Source organism: Thalassophryne amazonica, chromosome 11 (genome assembly GCF_902500255.1).
Source record: "Thalassophryne amazonica chromosome 11, fThaAma1.1, whole genome shotgun sequence".
Taxonomy (NCBI): domain Eukaryota; kingdom Metazoa; phylum Chordata; class Actinopteri; order Batrachoidiformes; family Batrachoididae; genus Thalassophryne; species Thalassophryne amazonica.
Window position 1 is genome coordinate 34,169,124 of NC_047113.1, and position 26,596 is coordinate 34,195,719.

Genomic DNA, 26,596 nt, shown 5'->3' on the forward strand with positions numbered 1-26,596 from the left:
TATTTGATATAACCATCTGATCTTTTTATATATGTTTAATTGATAAAACCAAAGTATTCATGTCTATTTGGAAAAAGAATCAGCATGATGGAACACTGTTTTTATTGTGTGAAACTACACTACATACATAAACACACACTATAAGATTTTTACATAACAACCATGAATGCACCGCAAACAGACACCGCCCACTTTCACCACCCTGCAGCCAGCTGACGTAGACACTGACTCAAGCCAGGTTAAGGACTGCCCATATGGGGGTGGCTTAGGCTGGTTATAAAAGTTAGAGAACAAAGGAAGTCTGGGTTCTTTGTTCCTGGTGTTTGCATGCGACCGGTTCAAGATCCCAGCGCTAAGATAACTCTGTATCGGTGTAACAACTCTTTTCAATGGAACATCTAAACTTTGAAGCCCATTCCTGTCCAATTCTTTTTGGAGGTCTGACCGTGATAAAGAACCTAACAAAACCTCAAAACAGAAGAGAGTCAGAGGATGGACCAATTGCTTTGGCCATACTAACAATAACAAAGATCCAATAAACAAAGTACAACAAAGAATTTTCAAACAAGCAAGACAAACACAAAAAGGTTTGTAAAATAAGAGCGTCTAGGTAGGTAGTCCTGCAAGTAGGAACAGTTCCAGTGGTGATTGATCAGACAGCATTTAATAAATAAATACATACAAATTAATCAATGATCCCTTAAAAATAAAATTACTATAAATACTTATTAAATACAACCTGATTTTCTTATAAAATTTACGAGACCATTGAAAGACATTACATATTTTTAAAAGAATGAAGCCGTTTTAGACTTTATTTCTCCATGTTATATGTAATATTACCTCCAGTCCAAATCTGATCATTGGATGAAATAAAGCAGTGTTTCAGTATTCTATAAAAGGTTTACACATATATAATGTACTAAAGACTTTTGTATGAGACTGTATGTTTTCTGACATTTTAGCAGAATTATTCAAAAGGTTTTCAGATGATTGCCACAAGACTTGGCAGAATGATCAACCTTGCTGTGAGAGAAACCATTATATGACTGGATCTGTATGTTGATTCTAGATCCAAGTTTTCACCACTATCCAGTCTGTGACTCCTCTAATTGTGACATCACAAATTCAGACACCTTTAGTATCAATTTTATTACTAACTCATCATAGTGAAATGATTCCACTGTGTCCATGGCTCAGAGTGACCTCACGGATTGAGATCAAAATGCTGTTTTTATAAACTGGGACATGCAGAGACATTGAAATGCTGCCAGACTTTCTTGGCAGATTCACTCGAGTTTCATTGTCAGACAGTGTTCTGACCCTCTTAATGCTTCATTGGGTGGGTTGTTCCCTTTTTGCACAAAAGCTTTACCGGCACAGAGACTGGCAGCTAGACAACTACGTTTTCATCAGAGTTTACAACTACAATCCCAGTTTGTTCTTAAATGTTGGCTCAATGTCACATTGTAGTGTCTTCTCTTTCACTTTCTTTTGAAGGAGTCTACTGGCTCACTTCAGTCCTCTGAACCCAATCAGTCACATTTTGGAGGTCAGATTCCTTCATAAGAGGCATCTATCTGTTCAACCTCCTTCACTGTTCATCAGTCAACGTGAACCCTCATCCTTTTGCTGTAGCCAAATTTTGTTTCCCCTCCCATTCACAACGCCACTTGATAAGACTTTGAGTCTTGTTCTGCTTGGAGGTTTTCCCCAGTTTGATCTCAGATGATGTTCCCAGAGGAGCCCTTCTTTAGTAAAAATAGCATCAACAGCCAGTTTCAATAAGATTTTTTTTCTTACGCTGCCAAGTGACACATGCCATTGGTGTCCAGGCATTTGTCCGCCGCCGCTCGGCCGTCATCACTGACACCAGGTTACTGGCGCGTGTGAATGCTGATGTATGACTTCCTCAGTGGACGGAGCCTCTTTGCAGGGGCCCTCTGTGATGAGGCGACCCCTCCGCTCCTGCCGTCGTCACCAATGGCGTCCCAAGTGCATCAACGGTCCTGGGAAAGTTTGACAGAAATGCTGTGGGAACGAGAACTGTACACAGACGCCAGTGGCCAAAAGAAGCACGGGGGAGGTTTGTTTTTTGTGCTTGCGGAGGTGGTGGGTGCAGGACAGGGGAGGTTAGGGGGTGCAGTGCAGCGTGTGCCATGAACAAATCAGTGCTGCTAAGAATATTTATCTGAATTTGAACCCTGACAAAAAAAAGCATCTGTCTCTCCTTCAACTCTTTTTATTAGAACCAGGAGGCGCGGGGGAGGAAAGGGACAACTCATGTTTTGGGAGCAAGTCAAGAGTTTCTTGCTTTGGGAGCGGAAGTGCCAGATGCAGTTCATTTAGTGAGACAACGTGTGTCTGGTTTGAGTAACCGGCATTGAGTTGGACATGGAACAGTCCAGATTAATCAGGTCATTCATCAAATTTACACCCCCAAAAACTTACCAATTTAATCAAAAACAAAACTTATTGTTGCCTTTGATGTAGATGTGGGTGTGATGTCACCTAAGTGTTTAATTAACTTCAACTGGATAAGCAGGTGAAGTTTAAACATGCTTACAGATGTCATAAAAGTCACTCAGTCTTAAAATAGAAATTGTATCATCTGCATAAAAAGAGTAACAGGGTGAACTCTCTGAAGATTTTGCAGTTTTTTTTTCCACTGGCTCCCTCCTTCTCTTCCTCCGCCTTCGTTCTTCCGCCCTCACTCTCTTTCCCACCCTGTTGCCTGTGATCTATGCTTAACTGTTTCCATACGTCTGTGTGGTGTGCCCCTTAACCCTCCCGCCCCCACCCTTACAAAACAACAAAGCCCCCCCACCCACCTCGCCACCTCGACCCTCCTGCTCTCTTACAGCAGTCACTGAAGACTGGAGGTGAGTGAAGTTACCTTTGACCCCAATAAGTGACACTGATATCACACCTTGGGGTCACGTTTGTTTTACAAAGCTGAAGCAGCCATTCAAGACTTTAGTTGTGCTCAAGTGGACGTGGTTTATGTGAAAGTTTATGCTCCCAATTTCACTTTTGTTTCCACCAAAACCAATTGATATCTCAGCACATTGCTGGAACAGTGTAGACGCCTCATTGTTGTGACTGAGCGTGCTGTGAAGCTGGACACAGTGACCTGTCTGTTCATAGACAGAGTGGTCCAGCACCACCATCTAAACCACAGGGACACTGTTGCTCTGTCCTGGTGCAGTGAGGCATCAAATACCTTCAGCTTTAAAGAAACCGGCTCAACAGCAAGATAAGATTTGTTGTTTAATGAATTAAGATATTATTATTTATATGGCGGGAGCTGAGGCTCCTGTCAGAGGAAGCAGATTCCTCTGACAGGAGATTTATTTCATAATCCTTCACTAAACTGGGTCTCATGAGGACAGAAGTCCATCCATCATGACCTGTAGCCTTCTGGAAAAAATGTTTAGAGGGTTCATTGCTCTCTCACATATCAGTGGTAGTCTGCAAACTGAAAAACAAAATCTTTAGTGGTATTTTTTGCTCTTCTTTTTCACTTAAAGTAAAGGTAGGAGGAGCAACAGGAAGACAGGGGGCGGGAAGGAAAGGAACAGTACACAGTAAAATCACTAGTGTTAAATTAACACTGCCAGTGTACATATGGTCCTAGTCTGGTCAGAGTGGGACCACATGTTCACTGTCAGTGTTAATTTAACACTGTGTTAGTTTTACACTGGTGATTTTACTGTGTAAAAATTTGCAAATTGTTTTCTTTTTTATACTTTCACTTTTGATACTCTGCATGCTTCTTATCCTGTGTGCTGCTATACAGTGCTGCTGGAACCTCAATTTCTCCAAGGGAGTCTTCCCAAGGCATTAATAAAATTCTACCTGTAATCTAATCTTAAATTAACATTATCCAAGGAGTTAAGGATTCAGCACTCTTCTTGAGTTTAGATTTTAACTTCAAAGTCTGTGCTTTTCATCACTATACAGAGCATGTTAACCCTGTTTGGTTTAAGACAGTGGAGTTGAACAGGCTTTTTTGTTATTATTATTATTACATCCACCAACAACGTAATAAAATCATCTGTATTTATTTATTTGTCTGTCTGTCTGTTAGCAGTATTGCATCAAAACTACTGAACATATTTTGACGAAATTTTCACCACAGATAGATATTAGGCCATAGAAAAACCCATTAAATTTTAGAGGTGATCCGGATTCTGGATCAAGATTCACTTTATATAGGCTTTGAAAGATTACTTCAAAACTGTTTCACAGATTCTCACCAAAGTTTCATCACAGATAAATATTAGGCCATGGAAGGCTCCATTAAATTTTGGAGGTGATCTGGATCTGGAATCTGGATCAAGTTTCACTTTGTATAGGTTTTGAAGGATTACATCAAATTAGAATACCACACACCAGGTTGGATCTGAATACAAAACCTTCTGGTTATGACATCAGGCTGTCACAGAAAGATCAACGTGTTTCACAGCAAATCCTGATCCTCATTTTTACACAACTTATGGACAGAGTAAAAGTTACACTTCAGAGAGTTAAGCTACACTTGAATTCGGGTGAATCGACACTGACATGATCAGCTCTGATAAACATGTTCAACACTGTGTGATGGTTAATACTGAGAGGGTTAAAACAAAACAAAAAACTCTGCAATATTTAACTTTGAAAGTTAACACCTCAGTTTCTGTTGTGTTCACTCAAAATTTCTTTGTGGACTAAATTATTAATTTTAATATTTGTGAGACCAAACACAACAAAACATGCAGTTTAATTGCTGTCATCATTTGAGCTGAAAATATCTTTTGATTAATTGAATGATCGATGCACAGAAAAACAATTCAACACCTTTTTTTCTTTCTTTCTTTTTTTTTTTTTTTTTTTTTTTTTTTTGCAATGTAAAAATTCCTCAGGACAGCTTTTAAACTGTGAGAATGCACTTGTTTGGCACCCTACAATTTTGAAAAGAAAGTAGTCCACGGGCCAACATGGGTATACTGCCCCCCCCCCCCCCCCCCCCCCCCACACACACACACACACACACAACTCTATGAACCTATATTTTTCTGAAGTCTAAGCGTGTCCCATTAATGTTAATGTTGGGATGAACTACCTGTATTCACACAACAAATATACATACCCTATAATAGTTATTTTTCATACCGTAAAAAGACTGAAATTCTTACTCTTTTAATTCATTTATTAGTAATTGGAGCGGGCCGCGGCCTCAACTTTACCTAAATTCTGGGTCTTTTAGTGAAGTTTAGGGCTAGTGGCCGGCGATCACCTTAGTATTTCTCTGTTTTTCTTGTTGTTTAATGCTGACAAATTATACAGTATTTCTTGTCTTTCTGATGCCTGATTCTGTTTTTTCTCTCTGTTTAAGGTGCAGCTCCATCCAGAGATGGGAGTTGTGTTCGTGTTGGTGATCCTCCTGTCCTGTGCGCCAATAGCATTTCTTGTATATTCGTCCGTGAATTGTTCTGTGAATTGTTCTGTAATTTATGTTTTGTAGCATGGCCCAAGCAGAGGGTCACCCCTTTGAGTCTGGTCTGCTTGAGGTTTCTTCCTCAGAGGGAGTTTTTCCCTACCACTGTTGCTCTGGGGGTTGGTAAGGTTAGACCTTACCTGTGTGAAGCACTTTGAGGCAACTCTGTTGTGATTTGGCGCTATATAAATGAAAATAAATTGAACAAAAAATTTAAAATTGAAATTCTTCAAGTATATAAGGTTACGCAAATATTGCTTTAGTTTAGATGCAAAAGCACAACAGCAGTGTCTAAAGTATTCTTAGTGTAAAACAATGTTAAAATGCTGAAGTATTTGAACGGACTATAACGTTTGATGCTGTTTGTCAGCAATCAAATCAGCATAAACTTTACTTTGAAATGTTCAAGTGTTCATATTACAACAAAATAAAAAATGAGAATAAAAATGGGTGGGGAGAATGTTTCTGAAAAAGGTGAATTTATTAAGTTATAAGCTTATATATACGTATATGGGTGTATTGTTTGCGGTCCATGTGTGAACAAAATAAGTTAGTGATGCAATTTGGACCAAATGTGAAATGACTCAGAGTTTCTGTTCTCCTTTCTTATCATCTAAGGCACACTGAATCTGCCTTAAACTTTTTCACATTACATTATGCCACATGATATTGAAATAATTATTTGTTTACGTAAAACAAGTACTTGAATTTCAATTTCAATTTATTTTCATTTATATACCGCCAAACCACAACAAAGTAAGGTCTAACCTTACCAACCCCAAGAGCAAGCACACAGGCAACAGTGGTAAGGAAAAACTCCCTCTGATGATTTGAGGAAGAAACCTCAAGCAGACCAGACTCAAAGGGGTGACCCACTGCTTGGGCCCAATGCTGATGACACATTTTACAAAACAATTCACAAAATGAATATACAGGGAATGTTACCAATGCACAGGACAGGAGGTTTGCAGAAACAGACACGACACCCATCTCTGGATGTAGCCGCACTTCAAACAGAGAGCAAAAACAGAATCAGGCATCAGAAAGACAACAAATACAGCATAATTTGTCAGCATTAAGCAACAGGAAAAACAGAGAAATACTAAGGTGATTGCCGGCCACTAGCCCTAAGCTTCACTAAAAGACCCAGAATTTAGATAAAGTTGAAGCCGCGGCCCGCTCCATTTTCTAATAAAATGAATTAAGAGTAAAAAGCATAGTAACATACTATGCCAGTATGCTAGCCATACGAAAGGGAAAATAAGTGCATTTTAAGTCTGGACTTAAAAGTCTCTACAGAATCTGACTGTTTTATTGATGCAGGGAGATAATTCCACAGAAAAGGAGCACGATAAGAGAAAGCTATGTGACCCACAGACTTTTTATTCACCCTAGGGACAAAGTAGTCCTGCACCCTGAGAACGCAAAGCCGGGGCCGGCACGTAGGGTTTAATTAGGTCAGCTAAGTAGGGAGGTACCAGTCCGTGAACAATTTTATAGGTTAGTAGCAGAACCTTAAAACCTGATCTCACAGGGACAGGAAGCCAGTGAAGAGATGCCAAAATGGGTGTAATGTGGTCAAACTTTCTGCTTCCTGTCAAAAGTCTGGCAGCAGCATTTTGAACCAATTGGAGACCCCTAATGCTGGACTGCGGTAAACCAGGAAATAGAACATTGCTGTAGTCTAATCTGGAAGAGACAAACACATGAATCAGGGTCTCAGCATCAGCCATAGACAGCATGGGACTAATCTTCACTATATTTCGCAGGTGGAAGAGAGCAGTCCTCATAATATCTCTGATGTGGAAGTCAAAGGACAATGTAGGATCAATAATTACCCCAAGGTTCCTCACTTTGTCCGTGTGATGTATGACACACAAGTCTAGGCTAAGCCTTAGCTGGTCAAATTGATGACGATGTCTCACTGGACCAAGAACCATCATTTCAGTCTTATCAGAGTTTAAAAGTAGGAAGTTGCTAGACATCCAGCTTTTCACTGATGCAAGGCAATCTTCTAAGGATTTTATGTGGATGAGATTACCAGTAGTTATCGGCATATATAACAGTATCATCAGCATAGCAGTGAAAGGTAATCCCAAAATGCCATACTATGTGCCCAAGGGGTGCTATATAAACGGAGAAAAGCAAGGGGCCTAAGACGGACCCCTGTGGAACCCCAAATTTCATGTCACTATGGTTAGAGGTAGTGTTACAGTATTATACAAAATACAGTGAGAATGACTGGTCAGGTATGACGTCAACCATGCAAGGGCACTCCCAGTAATCCCATAGTGATTTTTCAGCCTATCAAGTAGAATATGGTGATCCATGGTATCAAACGCAGCACTAAGGTCTAACAGCACCAGAACCGTAGTGCAAGTAGAAGATCATTCACCACTTTAGTGAGAGCTTTCTCTGTGGAAAGATATTTTTTTAAAAGCAGACTGCAGAGGCTCAAAAAGATTATTCTCAGTAATGTGGCCCAGGAGCTGCCATGAAACCACCTTTGCCAGAATTTTAGAGCAAAATGATTGATTTGATAGCGGCCTATAGTTTTTCAATACACTAGAGCCAAGATTAGATTTCTTAAGTAATGGTTTAATCACTGCAGATTTGAAACATTTAGGAACAGATCCAAAAGTTAATGAGAGATTAATCATTTCCAGCACAGTTGAACCAAGAGGGGGCAAAAAGAAAGAATCTTAGCATTTTGAAGCTGTTTTCAAGATATTCTTCTTCTTTTCTGCTTAAATAATGAATTAATTAAGCATGCAAGTAACCAGCAGTTTAGGATTTTAATAATTATTTCAGTTCTGTTATTTGTCCTTTTTTGGCAGAACCTGTGTGGGTTGAGTTACACCAACATGAGGAGTGCGACGGTGTCAGCGCTCCAGGCAGCAGCACTCACAGTTACAGGTTGGGGCTGAGTTTCACTCAAACAACAGAAATCAACATTTTTAACATAACCACAAGCACTTTGCAGGGGGGGGGGGGGGGGGGGGGGGGGGGGGGTGTGATGCAAAACCACCTAGGAGCGTTTCACTTTCACTATAAATGAAAATGAAAGGGAAGATAAAGCGAAGGTGTTGCCATGGTTACTCTGGCACGCTTGGTGACAGGAGGAGAGGCAATTTGGTTGAATTTACATTTGCTATGTGCAGGCTGTGCAGAGTTGAGACAACACACTCCTCTAATGTGACACAAACGGATGAATTAGTGCTGACCTCTGTCATCTTTAATACATCTGTCACTCACACGGCATCATTATCGTCCCTCTGCTCCAGACCGCTCACATCACTCAGTGTACAACAGGATCTGGCTTGTGTTGTTGATTTAACCTCTGACCTCAAGCTGCTGACATTCTGACCTCAAACTTGACCTTTTCTTTGTTGTGTAAATTGCAGCTCTGGTGTACCTCTGTCCGGGCGTGTGGTGCCTGGAGATCACGCCTGGTGAAAGAGAACACATTCTGCCTCAGGGCTCCTCCTTCACCCTCAACTGCTCCGGCACGAAGGAGACCACCTGGGCTTTTAAGAAGGAGGATGTCCCGTACTTCCAAGTGGACCCGGCCAAAAATTATCAAATTGTCCAAATCAGTCCCACTTCCAGTATTTTGCACTTGTGGGACCTGAGCTGGAAACACACAGGAGCGTATGTGTGCATTGATCGACACACTGGAGAAACAGAGGAAGTGGCCGTTTTTGTCCCAGGTTAGTCTGACATCCAGTCAAGCAGAACAGTATCAGTAATATTAAATACATTTTGTGGACTGTAGAATGAACTGTCAAAATTTCAATCAAGTCTTACCTCTGTTCCCCAGACCCTGATATGTGGTTTGTAGAGAGTTCCCACGGCATGGTAACTAAGACCAGCGAGGAAACTATCATCCCCTGTGTGGTCACCAACCCCAGCATCAATGTCACGCTCTATGAGAAGGACGCTGATATCCCTCTGACAGGTTCATATGTTCCTAGCGAGGGCTACAAGGCAGCGCTGGAGGAGAGGACCTACGTTTGCCGCGGAGAGCTAAACGGGAAGGTCAAAGAGTCCCAGGCATTCTACGTCTACAGCATTTTTGGTTGGTGTTTAAAGGCAACAGTAATGAACAATTTCCCCTTTAATATAGTCTGAGGTTATATGCCTTTTTGCAATTATTTCTAATAAGGTTCTGTTTTTAAGCCACTTTTTAAAAATGCATGAAATCTGTATCCATTTTATCCAAGCATCATAAACTGTTCAATGTGTGAGGCCTATCTTACACCTGACACAAAGCAGTGAGTGCTGGTCAGATATTATTGCTGGCTTCAGACCAACACAGTTGTGGGTTTCAAGCCCATCACCCACACTGTATAAATAACAAATATATATACTTGCTGTCATTGGTGCATTCCTAGATGTGTTGGTTTTAAAATGTGGTGTGGTTCAGGTACATTGGTATCATGAGGCAACCAACAGAAACCTGGTCTAAAGTTGAATGCAGAGTTTTTCACACACTGATGCAAATTTTTTAAACAAAAGCAAAAATTAAAGGAAAAACACAACACAGGTGCAGAGCTCCAAGATGGGGCTGGCCATGGGAGGGTCTACGAGGTCTGTGAGAAAAGTATCCGACCTTTTTATTTTATGCAAAAAATATATGGATTTGATTCATATGTTTTTACATCAGCCAAGTTTGAACCTTCGTGCGCATGCGTGAGTAACGCCTGTCAGTTGCGTCATTCGCCTGTGGGCAGGCTTTGAGTGAGCACTGGTCCACCCCCCTCGTCGGATTTTCATTGTGAGGAAAATGTCTGAACGGCTGGAGCAGCGCTGCATCAAATGCTCCACACAGCGATCCGTTTAGAAATTATGTGGTGGTTTCTGCCTCTTGATGGCGGCTGGGAGCGTGGCGCGCCGAGCGCCATTGTGGCCCATCCTTAAAGCTGTAGTAACACTCTTTATTCTCTGTGAAGCCCGTAAAATTTTCACAGAAAGCCAGATAAATTTTTCGAATGGTTTCCAGCTGCCTGTCTCTAACAGTTTCTAAAAAAAATTCTGATGGGGGAAAAAAAGCCCAAATCATTCCGCCATTTCCTCGCAATGAAACAACGATGAGAGGGGTGGACCAGTGCTCACTCAAAGCCTGCCCACAGGCGAATGATGAAACCGACAGGCGTGGAAAAACTCACGCATGCGCATGAAGGTTCAAGCTTGGCTGACGTAAAAACATATGAGTCAAATCCATATATTGTTTGCATAAAATAAAAAGGTCGGATACTTTTCTCACAGACCTCGTAAGTGCAGTGGATGAGATTGGATGGACAGATGTGGTGGAGGAGGGAGAAACTTTGTAGGAATGAGGAGCTCCACTGCGTCACCTCAGGGAGCTTTGGTGGATGAAAGCCCCCACAAATGATTTGTTTATTCATTGCCAAAAAGTTTCCCATGTCTGTCACATCTGAATCCACCATTTAAATAGCCACTACATCAAGGTCAAGCTCACATGGCTCTTTAAGGTAATGACAGAAGACAATCTGATTATTGTAATTCATGTTATGCCCAAGACACACCCATGATTAATGAAGATACTAAATGCAACCGTGAACCTTATTTTGCACATTACATGGCATAAAGGACAGTGTGGAGTTGGACACGCCCCACATGCAGGTGCGCTATGCACTGTAAACTGCATTATATATAGATCTTCAATGATGGCCCTAAAAGGTCTTTAGAAACATGACTGCACCATGAGTTTAATTATTTTTACATAATATTGATATGCACATGTATTTTCAGCCATCCTACAGGTTTGTGGTGCAACATTTGGGATTGCAGGGTGTGCACACACAACTGTGTATAGGTTTGATCACTGTATGTATCTTCTCGTTGAAAAGCCAGCCATCAATTTTATGCATAAAAATATGAACAACATACTGCGGTCTTCATGAAATCTGTATACATAAAGATAAGCAGTGCTTGTTCTTGGCATTAAGCCACCATTATCCCTTCTTTCTGTTCTCTCACATGCTCTCTCTTCCCATCACAGTCCCAGAGGCCATCGACGCCTACGTTAATGCGTCAAAGACAGTCCTGAAGCTGAACGAACCGCTGACAGTAAACTGCACCGTGCACGGCGTGGAGCTAGTGGACTTTTCATGGGATTACCCCCACAGGGAGGTGTGTAGGCGTGGAATAGAATAAGCACTTTTGTTTTGCCTCCCTGATCACTCACATGCTTCTTTGCTAAGCCCAAATTACATCAAGATGTCGAGACACACCTCAGTTTTCATCCCCTGTTAAATAATACTCCCAACACATGTTGTGTTAAATGGTTATAAAGCAATGGAATTTCATAACTTTGGGATTGTCTCAACAATGGTTTCTGCAGATAATTGTTCTTTAAAAACATTGTAGATTTGTTGGAGAATTCACCAATTGGAGTCGCTGGACATTTGACCAAGATTTTTTTTTTAAATTCCAAGATCATCATCTGCAAATTAAAATTGTTTATAGCAAAAAATTAAGATGAACACAATCAGTTATTTTCACAGCACACAATGCAAGCATATACTGACAGGACAGAGGGATTCTACCAGTTTCAAAAAAGAAACTATAAGAAGAGGACAATGGGCAATGGGTGAATTCTTTGTGATTCAGTATTACAGTAATATATGGTTCTGAGTAGCCTTGACATTTAACTCCAAAAATTAAACACTTCTCCTTGACACATAACCTTTCCCCAACACTGAAAAAAGAGAATAGTTGAACCAACTTAAAAAAGTGTTACAATGGGTAAAACCTGAAAGAATTAAGTTGTATGAACTTAAGTTCATACAACTTAATTCACAACTTAATGCTGCACGGTCTCCTTTAATTTAATTTCCGTAAGTTGTATGAACTTCATACAACTTAATTCCCTCAGGTTTTACCAATTGTAATGCTTTTTTTTTAAAGGTGGTTCTTTTTTCAGGGCATATTGAATTAAAATTGTTTGAGCTAATGGACTGCATTTATACAAGGTCTATTAGATAATAAACCGACACTTTTATTTGTTTTTTAACTATATGGATTTGAATGACGTGCGATTACACCAATTATGCTTGAACCCTCGTGCGCATGCGTGAGTTTTTTCATGCGTGTCGGTGACGTCATTTCCCTGTGGGCAGGCCTTGAGTGAGATGTGGTCCCGCCCTCTCGGCTGAATTCCTTTGTTTCACACGCTGCTCGAGACGGCGCGCGTTGCTTTATCAACATTTTTTCTGGACCTGTGAGGAATATCTGAGTGGACACTATTCAAGAAATTAAGCTGGTTTTCGGTGAAAAGTTTAACGGCTGATGAGAGATTATGGGGTGTTTCTGTCGGTGTAAGGACTTCCCACGGAGCAGGACGTCGTGCAGCGCTTCCAGGCACCGTCGTCGGCCTGTTTCAACCTGAAAACATCCTAATTTAAGGCGTAATTCACCCAGGACGTGGTGAGAGAACAGAGAAGATTCAGAAGAGGCCGGCATGAGGACTTTATGCGGACATTCCACTGTTTAAGGACATTTTGTAATGAAAGACGTGCGCGCAGATTCGCCGAGTCGTCACGGAAACGACTCAGCGAATCTGTGTGCGCCGCGACAGGAAAACACCTCCGTGTTGAAAACCATTTGTAAAATTCAGGCGGCTTTTGATGGCTTTCAACAAGTGAGTAACTGAGAAATTGTTTGACAGCTTGGGCATGTTCCAACTTGCCCGTTAAGGTTTCCAACGGAGGTGTTTTTCCTGTCGCGACCCCCCGCGGTCGGGTCCGGCCCGACATGTGACTCTGCCCGCACGTTCTTTCATTACAAAATGTCCGTTAACAATGGAATGTCCGAATAAACTCCTCATGCCGACTTCTTCTGAAAGTTCTCTGTTCTCTGACGACTTACTGGGTCAACAGAGCCTGAAATGTGGAAGTTTTCAACTTGAAACGGCGAGACGCTGCCGCCTCGAAGCGCAGATCGCCGTCAGGCGCCGTGGACCGTCCTTACGGCGACACTACCAGACCAAAATCTCTCATCAGCCGTTAAAATTTTTACTGAAAACCAGCTGAATTTATCGAATGGTGTCCACTCAGTTGTGTCTTACAGTTTTGAAAAAATTTTGATCAAACAAAGCAGTAGTCTCTGAGCCATTCCTAAACAATGAAAAAACGACGAGAGGGTGGGCGACTCCTCACTCAAAGACTGCCCACAGGCGAATGACGTAACCGACAGGCGTGAAAAAACTCTCGCATGCCCACAAGGCTTCAAGCATGTCTGATGTAATCACACGTGATTCAAATCCATATGGTTTTTGAAAAAAATAATAAGGTCGGATACTTTTCTAATAGACCTCGTATAGCGCTTTTCCATCTGCATCAGACGCTCAAAGCGCTTTACAAATAATGCGTCACATTCACCCCAATGTAGAGGTGCTGCCATACAAGGCACTCACTACACACCGGGAGCAATAGGGAATTAAAGACCTTGCCCAAGGGTCCTTAGTAATTTTCCAGTCAGGCTGGGATTTGAACTGAGGATCTTCTGGTCTCAAGACCAATGCCTTAACCACTAGACCATCACCTCCCCCAATCAGTTATGACCTTGAATATTCAAAGTTACCTAAGGTCAAAGGTTATGTGACCCAGAGGAACTGTATGTATGACCTGATATAGTTGTTTAATAATAATCATAGGCAGGGCCGCTGCTAAGGTTTTGGAGGCCCTAAACATAACTGGTCAGGGAGGCTTCCCACCCCCATACAAGAGACCCCCCCCCATCTAGTATCCGGTGTATTCCATAATGATAGGAAAACTACATGAAACCATTATATTATATTAAATTATGGACACATAGAAAAATACCTAAATATTAAAATGCTCAATACTACACATCAAGCAAAACGGTGGCATTGTGAAACCATACACAACCACAACAAATGCTAAAGTTTACCAGCAGGTGTCACCCTTTCCTTACCCTAAGGGGGAATGGAGCACTCTACAGTACCCCCACCAACTAAACTGCATTTCTTTTCCAGCATTCTGATGACTGCACGCAAGCATGCATGTCTATTTTAAGCATTGGATACGTAATTTACATACATATGCCTTAAATAAAAGTTCTGAAATTATTCTCACTGTTCTTGGTATATTTATCAGCCTGTCAAATTTAGAGTTGCTATCTGATCATGTTGTCAGGCAGAATAGATTTGGACCTAAGTAGTGCACTGACGGCTAACTAGGACTTTGTTGACTTATAAGGCACTCAAAATCTTCAAACTACACTGCCCAACTATTTGCAAACGTGCCACATGCCTTGTAATATCCAGATTAGTTTAGCGTTTAAAGCTACATCAAATCTGCAAAGCCAACGCAACCTAGCACCACTGAACATTAAGTAATCAAAACAATTTAAACCTTTAACACGTACTTACCAGCAAGGGATGCACGGGCATCATCTTTTTGTTTCTTTTTCCTCCGTTTTTCAGCTCCAGACTCCTGCTGTCGCTTCATTGTTTAATTGTAGCATAGTGGCAACTTGTCGTCTCGTGTCAGAATCGAATGTGGGCTAGCAGTGCTACTTCAGTTAGGCGCAGGGTTGGGTGTTTTCCCATCCAATTGGTTTGTTTAGGGTAAAAATATGGCACACTGGTCCTGGACGAGTTTTTTGTATAGAATTGCCATACACATTTTAAAAATCAGTTCAAATTGCGCAGGATTTAGTGCCTCCTTGCATGTTTGAGCATTTATTGGACTGGAAATCGTCACATCTGGCAACTCTGGTTAGGCGACACAGCGAACAGAGAAAGACGCAAACAGGGCTGTACCATTTGAATCGGGGCGGGGGTGGATGGGGCTTTATATTAGGCAAAAAAAACTGTTAATTTGCGCCAATTAAGTAATGGGGTAGGGGCCTACACAATGTTCAAAGACAAAAACGATGGGCCTATTCATAAATAATTCATATTGATTTTGAAATGTAATAATGTAATAATTTCAACACATTGTTCAGTCAATTGGAGGCCCTGCAAACTAGTGCAACATGGTTGGTGCCCCACGCAGGCTGCATAGTCTGCTTATGCCGAACAGCGGCGCTGATCATAGGTAACTATATCTTTGCCAGATTTCTAGAAATGAATTTGATGCTTCAAAGGCCCCAAAGATGAATGTCACATTACCAAAATATGACTTCACATAGCGATTAATTGTAACCGTAGGTGTATCTTTAGCCAATTCCACAAATTAGCAGTTCCTAATATCCCCTGTAGAAAGACACTGGGCCCAAATTTAAACCTTGCCCTGTGACCTTGACTTTTACCTGACCATCTGTCTTTCCACCAAGTTTAGTCCAAACTGGATCAAAATTCTTTGCATTACTTTGTTCATACGTGCACAGAAAGACACACAGGACTGAAAAGAGCACCTCCTCATATGCTACTGTCCAATAAACAACTCAGCAAGAGCTGTTGTATATGAGAAAAACACAAAATTAAGTGAAAGTAACGTATCAAGTTGAGAAAGTGCTTGTTATCCAGAAATGTCATAATAAGACTGTAAATTACTGAGGCAGAGAAATGAAATTAGAGTTTAAACTAAAATTTATGGCCTTCAAGAGAGACTGTTCTCCAACACCCATTTTACAGGTAATTTAAATATCGCTCTCTTTCTCTCTTTCAGGAGATTAATGTAGAACCATTGACTGATGTCATGTCCACCATGATCATGCGGTCCTGCCTGAACTTCCCCACTGCCACACTGGCCCACAGCGGAAACTACATCTGTCATGCTCGTGATGTCATCCAAGGCCAGAGTTCCTCTGCCAGCATCAACATCACTGTGCTCGGTCAGACTGAACCCCGACCAGCACGCACGCACGCACACAAATAAATTAAAGCAGACCATGCAGGGTGGATTATTATTGTCAGATTACTATATAAACTTTTCAGAGTAAAACTGTGAGAGTTGCTTCTTTTAAAGGAAATGAAAAGTATCTTCTATTTATTTATGCTCAAAGTGTGAAAAAAACCTTTGACACAAATAGAGGGGGTTCACAACCTAAGGACTACACTAAGTCTCTTTTTAGAATTTTAATAACTGGACCAAGCAAACATGAACCATTTGTATAACTGCTGCTTGCTTTCAAGCATGAACATAAGCTGAAGTCGGTCATCAAAAGCTGCAAAGATCCATGGAAAGGAGTGAACGTAGAGCCAGTAAAAGCAGGAATCATCACTCTGAGGTTTTCTTCTTTTTCTGTCTGTCGGACAAAACACATTCAGAATCAGATTCAGATTTCTGTCTGCACAGAGGTGCTTTACATTTAAGAAAACTGAATAATGTGAACCTCTGTGGTCTGTGTGAGCTACAACAGCATATTAGATTGTCAGTAATAAAGATAGATACTGACTCTCTCACTCACTCAGGAAGCAAAATGTACACTGTGCTATGATGGATATTTAAAATTCCTATTATACAATTTCTTTCAGTAAATTAACATCACTAATATATCCCTGTTTGGAGATAAAATATATCACCACAATTGAATGGTTTCGTCACTCTGGACCCTGTATTTTTATTTTAAGTGTAATAAAAAATATCATCCCAAGTTTGAAATAAAATAACAATACTGATGAAATAAAATCACTTATCTAGACTTAACAGCTCAGAAAAACAGATGTTTTTAGTTGTTTCTTAAATATGATTACTGACCAGTTGCAGGAAGCGTCCTTTAATTTTTCCAGTCTTGTGATTAACACATTTATTAGTTTGGGAAGTTAGGACTACCCCGTTTGTAGACACCCCCAGAACTAATTCAAACCATTCTTAAAGATCATCAGAGTTAAATGACCCCAAAACATAACCAGGAATAAAATAACAAATAAATAAAAATAACAAAAGCCTCATGCTAAAAGGCTAAATAAAATAACATAGGTCTCATGCCAGATACTCGCGATACCCTCCAAAATAGCCCCAAAATATGATGTTCTGCTACTATTAATTCTATTTGTTGTTGCTATGATGCGTTTTAGGAGTGTTTTAATAAAGATTCATTTGGTAGTGAATTTAAAACTCTTGAATGAAATTATTTAGCCACAAATTTATTTACTGTAAACAAAAACATTCCTGACATGGAATATTTTAGAAAATAAAGTATTTTATCTGCTGTTGAACACATTTTAGTAAGGAAAAATGTTTTGGCAGCCATTTTGGAAGCCATCTTGAATATTTTGCTTTGGAGTGGGGAGTGGGGAGCAAAGTGGGCCGTCCCAACTCCTTATTAATTTGCTACAAGAGTCTGAAACCTGAATACCTCGATCAGGTGATGGTCTAGTGGTTAAGCAATGGGCTTCAGACCAGAGGATTCTCAGTTCAAACGCCCCTCAAGATGGAAAATCGCAAAGGTCCCTTGGACAAGGACCTTAAAGCCCCTTTCACACTGGGCGAGCTTTCGGTGAGGATACTCTCGGCGTCACACAGATTAAGGAGCATTACAACCGGATTAAAGACGGCCCACAATGAAATCCGACGAGGGGGGTGGACCAGTGCTCACTCAAAGCCTGCCCACAGGCGAATGACGCAACTGACAGGCGTGAAAAAACTCACGCATGCGCACAAAGGTTCAAGCTTGGCTGATGCAAGCGCACATGATTCAAATCCATATAGTTTTTTTAAAAAAATAAAAAGGATGGATAGTTTTCTAACAGACCTCGTATAAATGTGTATGCTGCTTATGTGCATTCTTATTGTCACTCTTGTTTCCTCAGAGCGAGGTTTTGTGGACGTACGGCCTTCTCAGCGACAAAATATATCAGCCAAATTGCAGACCAATGTGCAGCTGAGAGTGGACATCGAGGCCTATCCAACGCCGCAGGTCCTCTGGAGCAAAGATGGCGCCTCCATTAATGGAGACCGAACCATCATCACTAAATCAGAACATGAGACCAGGTGAGACATTGGCCAGTGTAATGACCCTGTAATTACAGAATGCCCTTTGTAAACAGGAAGACCTCAGATAACTTGAAGTATTTAGACAATTAGCATCTAGCACCTGTCAGTCGTCACCAGATAAGGCCTTTGGAGAAAGAAACATGAAACCCTCTAGGGGGCAACATTCCATCAATCATCACACAGAAAGCATAAACACAAATGTCCTGTAAAAACCTTCAGATCTTCTTGAGGACAAAAACATACCCAACTATACACATGACTGACTTAAAATATGTACATTATTAATTCACAAAGCCACTTTTTTAATAAAGCCAACAGTTTTGTGTTCAAATTCACAGCATTTGATCATATTTTTATGCTTCAGGTATGTGAGTATTCTGACTTTGGTGAGGGTGAGGACAGAGCAGAATGGTGTCTATACCGCCCTTATCAGCAACGGAGATGATGTGAAGAAAGTGACCTTTGATCTTGAGGTCCAAGGTGAGAAATCCTCATGGTGATACATTCCAATAAATCTGTTTCAGATTTTGCCCTGGGAGGTTATTCCATGTCGTTCCTCATCCATTGCCCATGTTCCCCACGAAGTGTTGTGGAATAAAGACTGGCAGAGGAGCAGGGTCCTCCTTACTGGTCTTAAAGGTCCTCCTTTGATTTTTCAACTGACAAAATGTTACAGTGGAGTTAAAAGTGAATATATTTCTGACTTACAATAAAAAAAAAAAGTATATTAAGCCATAATAAAACATTCAGGTCCCTACTGTTTTAATTTGGTAAATCAAGTAAAAGCTGTTGTAACTGTAATGAACTGACTCTGTGAAACCTGACACAATGGACCTGCTTCAGGGTTGTCTGACTGACAGATATCCAACAAAATGGGGAATATGTCCAGATTGAATCCTGACTTCTTCCCACCAGGATCTCTGGTTGTTGTCTTTCCGCTTCAGTTTTGCTTTGTTTTTGTGTCACGTTCAGTTATGATTGAGTTAACTGCAGTTCTTTGGCTCCATGATACTTATACCAGCGTATGTAGGATATGATACTTCCACAGAAAGTGTCATTGGATTTTAACCCATGTGGGTCAAAATTCTAAACTGTTTTGAGACAAGTTGAATTTTGACAGATATAAAATTGGGCATCTTTTAGGAAACAAAGTCATCATAGTGAAGAAGAAAATAACTTTTATGACTTAAATGGTAAAAACAACGACAACACACACAAAAAGAAATGGGGCCTCCACCTTTAAGGTATTAGCCGGCAGTACATAAATGTTTGCAGAGCATAATTTATTTTCATTTTTAAAAAAGCATAAAATATTTTAAAACTGGAGACTTTCTAGCTGTATAGTCACAGACATGGACTTTGGGAGTGTTCAGTTTTTTGTTATATTTAATTGTAAAAGTTAAATGTGTTTGCAGAGTACGTCTCCTTTAATGCCTAAATCCCCCACCCCCACCCCCCGCATGCAGTTCCCTCTCAGATTAAAGACTTGACCGATCACCATCTCCCTGGAAAGAGACACTTGGTGACCTGTGTGGCGGAGGGGGTCCCGACCCCAACCATACAGTGGTACAGCTGTGACAGCATGCTCAAGTAAGCCATTCATCACAGTTCTTGAACTGCCACACAATGACCACTAGAGGGAAGAGTGGATGCATCTTCTGCATTGACTGTGTCTGTACTCATTGAATTGTGGCATCCTGTAGTGATGACCTATGGTTCATTTCCATGGCTCTGTTTCTTCATCCTGAACCATCCCTTAGTTATGCTGCTATAGACGTAGACTGCTGGGGGGTTCCCATGATGCACTGTTTCTTTCTCTTTTTGCTCTGTATGCACCACTCTGCTTTTAATCATTAGTGATCGATCTCTGCTCTCTTCCATAGCATGTCTTTTTCCTGGTTCTCTCCCTCAGCCCCAACCAGTCCCAGCAGAAGACTGCCCCTCCCTGAGCCTGGTTCTGCTGGAGGTTTCTTCCTGTTAAAAGGGAGTTTTTCCTTCCCACTGTCGCCAAGTGCTTGCTCACAGGGGGTCGTTTTGACCGTTGGGGTTTTACATAACTATTGTATGGCCTTGCCTTACAATATAAAGTGCCTTGGGGCAACTGTTTGTTGTGATTTGGCGCTATATAAAAAAAAAATTGATTGAAATTGAACTGATCCTGTCTCAGGTGTAGCAACCAGACAGCAGCGTGGCAGCTGCTGGTTCCTGATCCAGAGGTGTTGAGCATCCAGAACAACGTCACTATCAGTGAGAGCCGTAAAATCAGCCAGGTGCGCAGCCAGGTGACCTTCCACAAGCCTCAGCAGGTTACAGTCCGCTGTGAAACCAGCAACCGAGGAGGATTCATCGACAGAAGAGACATCAAACTGGTGTCCAGCAGTAGGTGTCTATTTAATACAGAAAGCATACAGTTTATCTGATTTTTGTGACTTTGAGTCACTTGTATGCAGTCATGTCCATAACTGTTTGGACAGGGTCAAGATTTTTGTCATTTTGCTTTTGTACACCATAAAGGTGCTGAAATGAAGCAATGAAGATACACATGTAATATAATGTAATTTTGAGTTCAAGCATCCCACTTACCTTTTTAAGAAAGCTGTTCCAATCCATATATTTATTGGAAGGGAATTCTGCCTCAAACTGAACTGAGTTCATCCAAAAAAGTCTTTATGTTATCCTTATGCAGTATTTATGTTAAACCCCTTGAATTAAAGGTAACAGTTTAGACTACAAATACATCTTAATTGTTTCATTTTAACTCAGTTGTGGTTGTGTACAGAAGTAAAATGAGCAAAGGTGTCACTGTACAAATACTTATGGACTTCAGTATAACACATACATCATGTGGGTTGATGGTATCAAGATGACAGAATGCTGTATAATTTGAAATGAATTGCACGTTTCATCCTGTGTGTTGCAGCATTGTTCTCCCAGGTGGCAGTGTTGGCTGCTGTTCTGGCCTTAGTGGTCATCATTATCATGTCCATCATCATCCTCATTGCTGTGTGGAGGAAGGTATGACAGAACAATTCCATTATTCATCTGTTTTTGTTTCCTCTGCCAGTGAAGTTGGAGGAGGTTATGTTTTCACCCGTTTGTTTGTTTGTGAACAGCCTGGAGCCCACAATTTTTCATATATTGTTATGACATTTTTACATACGTCAAAGGCCAAAGTCAGGAAAAATCTTGAAAAACTGGAAAAATCCCTATCTTTAGCATTGAACAAATTTTCAAAAGTTCATAACTCTGACAAAAAAGATCACATTTCTTTCATATTTGTGTGAGTGTTATGTCAGATGGTATCCTTTAGCAACTGATAAAGTTTGATCCAGATCTGATCCAGATTACAGATTTTGTGGCCATTTAAATTTAAGATTGAAAACCCCATTTAATATCTTAATCAAAGGTGCCCTCATATTTGAAAGTGGGGTGCAGACTGGCACTCACTATCACCTGACAAAGTTTGATCCGGATCTAATCCGGATTGTGAATTTTGTGGACATTTTAATGTAATATTGAAAAGCCCATTTGTTGTACATTTAGCATTACATCTCAATCAAAAGTGCCTCAATCACACTTATTTTTCTGTTATGGATTTACCTACACCACCAAAATTGGATGGAGGTTCCAGTTTTAATGCTGTTTGTCTGTCTTCCAGTTATCAGTAGGAAACCAAGTGCAAAAAAGCAATGACAAATTGTGCATAGCAGAGATAACCAATGTTCTGTGAAAATTATATGAAAAAAAAAATTCAGAAACCAAAAAGGTTGAAGGAAAAAAAAAATCTGACAACACCACAAAAAAAAACTTTGATTCAAGTGCATGAACTAAATACATACTCCTAACATTTGATCACATCTAAATTAGCCACTTGTAACAGGACTTTGACCTTGAAAATTTTTTCAAAGGTAAAATTTTGCACAATTTTGCAAAATAGAGCACCGCACTCTGAGTACGGTGCTCTATTTTGATTTAGTTTTTTGTTTCTTTGTTTTTTTTTTTTCAGTTTTATATTTTGTTTGTTTTTAATTTTTAGTTTCCCTTTTCTGAAATGCTTTTGTACTTTTTTGTGTCTTTTCAGAAACCTCGCTATGAGATCAGATGGAAGGTGATCGAGTCTGTGAGTCAGGATGGTCATGAGTATATTTATGTGGACCCCATCCACTTGCCCTATGACCTGGCGTGGGAAATGCCCCGAGACAACCTGGTTCTGGGTGAGCGATCAAAAAAAAAAAAAAGATGGTATGGACAGTTTGATGTTCAGGATGCAGTTCTGAGACCTAAAACTCCACAAACACACACACAGTCGCAGAGAATGCAGGAAGTTAAAAGTATAAATGACAACAAAACTATGAATTATTTCACATTTAATTTTTGAATCTGATGAGCAAAAGTGGGAACAATAATGTAGAATTTTACTGAAAAGACCATTTCCTGCTTCTTATCCGGGTCCGGGTTGCAGTGGCAGCTCATCCCACAGTTCCCTATCCGCTACCAAGACTGCTAAGGTGCTCCCATGCCAGCTGGAAAATATAATTTCTTCAAAATATCCTGGTCCTCCTAGATATTCAAGCATCCCACCCTGTCCCTGAGTGTAAGCCGAGATACCCAATAGATGAATCTCATTTCCATACCACTTGTTTTATCAGATATTACCCAAATGACCATAAATGAAGATAAGAGAGTAAACTGACTAAATTGTAGATCTCCGCCTTCTGGCTCACCTCCTTCTTCACCACGACAGCCCGGTACAATGTCTGCAGAACATCAGGCGCAGCCGCACTCTGTCTATCGATCTCACAGTCCATCTTACCGCCACTCTGTTGCTGTGGGAGTATGAGGTGCCAGAATCACTGCAATGCACAAGCTGGTCTCTACACAACCAGAGTAGGAGCTGGGTCCACATCTTCTGCCTTATGTCAGAGCTGTTCTTAGTGGGTGTTGTTGGACTCCGCCAGGGCTGCCCCTTCTCACCAATCCTGTTTGTGATTTTCATGGAGAGGATTTCAAAACACAGTCAGGAACTGGAGAGTGTCCAGTTTAGTGACCTCAGAATTACATCTCTCCTGGCTGGATGAGGATCAGCAGCTCCAAATCTGAGACCTTGGTCCTCTGTTGGAAAAGGGTGGATTGTCCCTTTTGGAAATGTTTCACTCAATTCATTCATTGAGCCTCATAACTTACATTGACAGGGTTGAGAAAAATATGCAGAATAAATAAATATTCCTCTGATGAGAGCAGACAAACTGCCAGCAGGTGATTTTAAGGCTTTGTGTGGTTTTATTTGACACTGTTGTGTTGAGAATGAGAAGCTTTCTTAAATCTTTTTTAAAAAAGGAAAAAAAAAAGAAATTCCTTTTGTCGTGTCATGTCACTTGGCAGCTGCTCTCAAAAAGGAAGTTTGTCAAAACACTAATTAATGTTCATCTGAACTTCATCACCTCCCATTTCGTCTTCCCACCAAACAACACATGAAGACGGAAGTTCACAACAATATGACTTCAATAACCAGAAATGTTTTCTGTTTTTTGTTGGTTTCATTCAGACTCTTTCTAACTGAGCCCGTCTTTGTGTTCCAGGTCGCATTCTTGGATCAGGAGCTTTCGGCAGGGTGGTCGAGGCGACCGCGTACGGCCTCACTCATTCTCAGTCCAGCACAAAGGTGGCAGTGAAAATGCTGAAATGTAAGTGGAGAAACACCACGTGTGCATTTCCAATGCAGACACAACAGCAGCGTCTCCTGCATAGCTGTCAGATTTTGTGACACCGCTGCCGTGTCCCCGTGAACAGTGTGTGAGAACAGCGACCTGCCGAGCTTTTGTTCAGCTGCCAGGCTGCTTCCAGTTTCAGCCAACAGGTCTTTGAGCCTTTTGGCAAAGAGACATAATGTCCTGGCCTGTGCCTGTTGGTCTGTTCTCATGCCCACCACACAGTGACCCACTTTCACTCTCCCACTATTTGTCTCCAGCTACGGCCCGGAGGAGCGAGACCCAGGCTCTGATGTCTGAGCTGAAGATCATGAGTCACCTGGGTCCTCACCTCAACATTGTGAACCTGCTGGGAGCATGCACCAAACACGGTCAGCATTAGTGCAACACTGCTGTCACGACTGACAGATTTATCACTTAAAAAAACATCTGCAAAACTGAAAAAGCAGCATTCAGACAAAAAAGTTGACATTTAGCGTGTTATATTCTGTTGTCTATCCATGTTTGTCCTTGTGCACGTTTCCACTGACATTACATAATATATCATGACCTGCTGGTCATACCGGGGTCTATTTGATATCAAATTATTTGCAAGTTACAATTGTCCACGGGATCTAATGGAATATTTTGTGAGAAATTGAAACATCAAGCTGCTGGTCAAAAACAGCACGATTCACACACTTTCAGATCTCAGTAGCACAGACTTACTCACTGACCCCAAGTTCAGATTTGCTTCAACTGAATTTCTTTCCTGAAAAATGTTTGGAAACATATACTTTGATCTTTGACCCCTTGAACTCACTCTTGTTGCATCTCATGAACCACTGACACTAGAAAGTATATTTTGTAATTAAATTACTCACTGACCCCAAGTTTCTATTTGCTTCAACTGATTTATTTTTGAAAATGTTTGGAAACACGTACTTTGACCTTTGACCCCTTGAGCTCACTCTTTGTTGCATCTCACACACCACTAACACGAGAAAGTATATTTTGTAATTGAATTACTCACTGGTCTCAAGTTTCTATTTGCTCCAACTGATTTATTTTTGAAAATGTCTGGAAACACCAGGGGGCAGCACGGTGGTAGCATAGAGTATCTGCACTACTCGCTGTGTGAGGGAGAGATTCCGCAGATCGTTTCTCCTGGCTGCTGTCAGACTGTACAATGAACAATGCTAGTACTGTGGTAACCATAGCAACCAGGTCATTAATCATGTCATTACCCGCTGTATTTATTAGGTGCAATAATTTAACTTATGGTGCACTTATGGTGCACTCAACTCACATTACATATTACATATATATATCAATCAATCAATCAATCAATTTTTTTATATAGCGCCAAATCACAACAAACAGTTGCCCCAAGGCGCTTTATATTGTAAGGCAAGGCCATACAATAATTATGTAAAACCCCAACGGTCAAAACGACCCCCTGTGAGCAAGCACTTGGCTACAGTGGGAAGGAAAAACTCCCTTTTAACAGGAAGAAACCTCCAGCAGAACCAGGATCAGGGAGGGGCAGTCTTCTGCTGGGACTGGTTGGGGCTGAGGGAGAGAACCAGGAAAAAGACATGCTGTGGAGGGGAGCAGAGATCGATCACTAATGATTAAATGCAGAGTGGTGCATACAGAGCAAAAAGAGAAAGAAACAGTGCATCATGGGAACCCCCCAGCAGTCTATGTCTATAGCAGCATAACTAAGGGATGGTTCAGGGTCACCTGATCCAGCCCTAACTATAAGCTTTAGCAAAAGGAAAGTTTTAAGCCTAATCTTAAAAGTAGAGAGGGTGTCTGTCTCCCTGATCTGAATGGGAGCTGGTTCCACAGGAGAGGAGCCTGAAAGCTGAAGGCTCTGCCTCCCATTCTACTCTTACAAACCCTAGGAACTACAAGTAAGCCTGCAGTCTGAGAGCGAAGCGCTCTATTGGGGTGATATGGTACTACGAGGTCCCTAAGATAAGATGGGACCTGATTATTCAAAACCTTATAAGTAAGAAGAAGAATTTTAAATTCTATTCTAGAATTAACAGGAAGCCAATGAAGAGAGGCCAATATGGGTGAGATATGCTCTCTCCTTCTAGTCCCCGTCAGTACTCTAGCTGCAGCATTTTGAATTAACTGAAGGCTTTTTAGGGAACTTTTAGGACAACCTGATAATAATGAATTACAATAGTCCAGCCTAGAGGAAATAAATGCATGAATTAGTTTTTCAGCATCACTCTGAGACAAGACCTTTCTGATTTTAGAGATATTGCGTAAATGCAAAAAGGCAGTCCTACATATTTGTTTAATATGCGCTTTGAATGACATATCCTGATCAAAAATGACCCCAAGATTTCTCACAGTATTACTAGAGGTCAGGGTAATGCCATCCAGAGTAAGGATCTGGTTAGACACCATGTTTCTAAGATTTGTGGGGCCAAGTACAATAACTTCAGTTTTATCTGAGTTTAAAAGCAGGAAATTAGAGG

General features: G+C 40.9%; 1 protein-coding gene across 1 annotated transcript in view; it reads left to right on the top strand.

Moving 5' to 3' along the window:
- Window positions 1-26,596, top strand: part of pdgfrb (platelet-derived growth factor receptor, beta polypeptide) — an 87,891-nt gene that overhangs the window by 40,590 nt on the left and 20,705 nt on the right. The window contains exons 2-14 of the mRNA XM_034181169.1: window positions 8,317-8,395; window positions 8,884-9,189; window positions 9,300-9,557; window positions 11,505-11,635; window positions 16,141-16,306; window positions 18,228-18,408; window positions 18,776-18,891; window positions 19,878-20,001; window positions 20,579-20,790; window positions 21,332-21,426; window positions 22,493-22,625; window positions 23,991-24,095; window positions 24,380-24,490. Coding sequence (XP_034037060.1) covers window positions 8,344-8,395; window positions 8,884-9,189; window positions 9,300-9,557; window positions 11,505-11,635; window positions 16,141-16,306; window positions 18,228-18,408; window positions 18,776-18,891; window positions 19,878-20,001; window positions 20,579-20,790; window positions 21,332-21,426; window positions 22,493-22,625; window positions 23,991-24,095; window positions 24,380-24,490 — 1,990 coding nt within the window. The 5' untranslated portion in view covers window positions 8,317-8,343. The remainder of the gene's footprint in view (window positions 1-8,316; window positions 8,396-8,883; window positions 9,190-9,299; window positions 9,558-11,504; window positions 11,636-16,140; window positions 16,307-18,227; window positions 18,409-18,775; window positions 18,892-19,877; window positions 20,002-20,578; window positions 20,791-21,331; window positions 21,427-22,492; window positions 22,626-23,990; window positions 24,096-24,379; window positions 24,491-26,596) is intronic.